The sequence below is a fragment of the Penaeus vannamei genome, chromosome 26 (assembly GCF_042767895.1).
Source record: "Penaeus vannamei isolate JL-2024 chromosome 26, ASM4276789v1, whole genome shotgun sequence".
In the NCBI taxonomy this organism is placed as follows: Eukaryota; Metazoa; Arthropoda; class Malacostraca; order Decapoda; family Penaeidae; genus Penaeus; species Penaeus vannamei.
Window position 1 is genome coordinate 31,277,192 of NC_091574.1, and position 2,500 is coordinate 31,279,691.

Consider the following 2,500-nt stretch of genomic DNA (forward strand, 5'->3'; position numbering starts at 1 on the left):
AGGTGTAAAGCAACTATTTCCGGTTTAATTGGGGTTATATGCACCGCTTGGTCCACAGTCACGGGGGAGCGAGTGCATATATGACCACCGGAAACATTAAAAAAAAAAATACAACATAAATTTGAAATGTTCATTAAGCCTATCGCATTTTTTTTTTTTTTTTTTTTGCGATTATTTATAAGGTATGTCGAATAAGCCTATAACATCTGTCGGTGGACGAAGGGTTTTATTAGAGGATTGGGAATGTAATTAATTAAAATTCTGCGAAATTGACATTTGTAATATTTATATTTATATAATAAATATAGATGGAATTAAACGTAGATGAACTAAATAATATTCTAAAGTCAATGTTGCCGATGCGTAAATAATATATCTATCTATCTATCTATCTATCTATCTATATATATATATATATATATATATATATATATATATATATATATATATATATATATTGACAAATCAGGAAGAAGAAACATTTTATTCAACTGTTCGGTGAATCAATAAAAAAAACATATTTTTACAAGACGTTGAATTTACGTCCTAAAAACACAGACGAACTGAATTTTATGCAAAAAATAACAAACCTGTATACCTTTTCATCCCATCATGCTACACAGACACACACGCAAAAACAACTCGAGTGAAAGTCTACTCTAAAAAACGCACACGATCCATTGCCGTTCACCGTGCAGTTATTCCACGGTTCCCCTTTTCAACGCGACGGGCCAGAAGAACGAGAACAAGAACGCGAGAGAACACGGGCAAGAACTTGAACAAAACGTCAAGGGAAAGACGAAGAACACGGGAGGGTGGAGTGGAGGTCGACCTTGAGATAATGTGGGAAGTGTGGCTGCTTGCATCCTTGGTGAGTAATCTGGTTTCGGCGAATACTTTCTCGCGGTCTTTCGGTCTCTTCTCTTTCTTTCTTTCTCAATCTCTATCGCTCCCTCTCCGTCGCTGTCTACCCCTCCCTCCCTCTCTCCTTCTCTCTTCCTCCCCTTCTCCCCTCTCTCTATACTCTCTCTACCCTGTCTCTCTCCCTATCCGTCTCCGACTGTCTACCCCATCCTCCCACTCTCTCTCTCTCTCTCTCTCTCTCTCTCTCTCTCTCTCTCTCTCTCTCTCTCTCTCTCACTCACTCACTCACTCACTCACTCACTCACTCACTCACTCACTCACTCACTCACTCACTCACTCACTCACTCACTCACTCACTCACTCTCTACTCTCCTCTCAGCTCACGCCCTCCCTCTCTTTCGTTCTCCCTCTCCCTCTCCTCTTCTCTTCCCTTTCTATCCCTATTCTCTCATGTCATAGCAAAATTCTTACTTATATCCTCAGATTTTTATATCGATAAAGTGACACCATTGAATGAAAATGATGGTGATGGTGAAGATGAAAATGATGGTGATGGTGAAGCGTCGAGAGGATAAATCAGGATAATGATTCTGATAACAAGGGAAGTAATAGTGATTATGATGGTAGTGATCATTATCATCTTTATCAGTGTAAGAATTCTAAATATTACCACTGTTACTGTTTTTAAATTAATGAATATGTATCTTTAGAAAAAAAAAATAACACATACCACTAAAACCTCAACATACGACCTTAAATCCTAACCGTACACCCTTAAAACCTCACTCATACAACCTTGAAACCTCAACATACACCCTTAAAACCTCAACATACGCCCTTATATCTCAACATACACCCTTAACAACACAACACGCCCTTACAACCCCAACATACACCTCTAAAATCTAAACATTCACCCTTAAAACCTCAAAATACTCCCTTAGTGTTAAAACCTCAACATACACCCTTAACAACACAACACGCCCTTAAAACCCCAACATACACCCCTAAAACCTCAACATACACCCTTAAACCCCCAACATACACCCTTAAACCTCAACTCACCATCCACTTGAGGCAGTTGAGGCACCCCATCTGCGCCGCCGCGTGCAAGGGTGCCATGCCGTCCTTGGCCCTGAGGTCGAGACGTCCGCCGGCACTCTCCACCAGGTACTGTAGGACGTCCAAGTGGCCCTCCTGAGCTGCCAGGTACACGGGGGTCACGCTGTTGTCCATCTGGGAGTTGGCACTGCGAAGGAGGGAGAGAAGGAAAGGTTGGTGATCAGTTGTTTACGTGTAGGCCTATGTGGTCAACGGTGGCACTGCGAAGGAGGGAGAGAAGGAAAGGTTGGTGATCAGTTGTTTACGTGTAGGCCTATGTGGTCAACGGTGGCACTGCGAAGGAGAGAGAGAAGGAAAGGTTGGTGATCAGTTGTTTACGTGTAGGCCTATGTGGTCAACGGGAAAGAAAGGTTGGTAGTCATTTGAATACGTGTAGGCCTATGTGGTCAACGATGGCAACATTCAGAATATAAGATTAGATTGTTAGAGAAAAAATTGTATTGGAAAATTATGCGACTTGAGGAGGAGGAAGAAGAGAAGGAGGAGAAGCATTAGGAGGGAGAGAAAGAAAGGT

At 41.8% G+C, this 2,500-nt stretch overlaps 1 protein-coding gene across 7 annotated transcripts in view; it reads right to left on the minus strand.

The window, feature by feature from the left end:
- f (espin protein forked) overlaps positions 1-2,500 on the minus strand; it is a 395,866-nt gene that overhangs the window by 74,828 nt on the left and 318,538 nt on the right. For all 7 annotated transcript variants that reach the window (XM_070140332.1, XM_070140335.1, XM_070140333.1 and 4 more), the window contains one exon: positions 1,930-2,113. In XM_070140332.1, the coding sequence (XP_069996433.1) occupies positions 1,930-2,113 (184 nt within the window). The remainder of the gene's footprint in view (positions 1-1,929; positions 2,114-2,500) is intronic.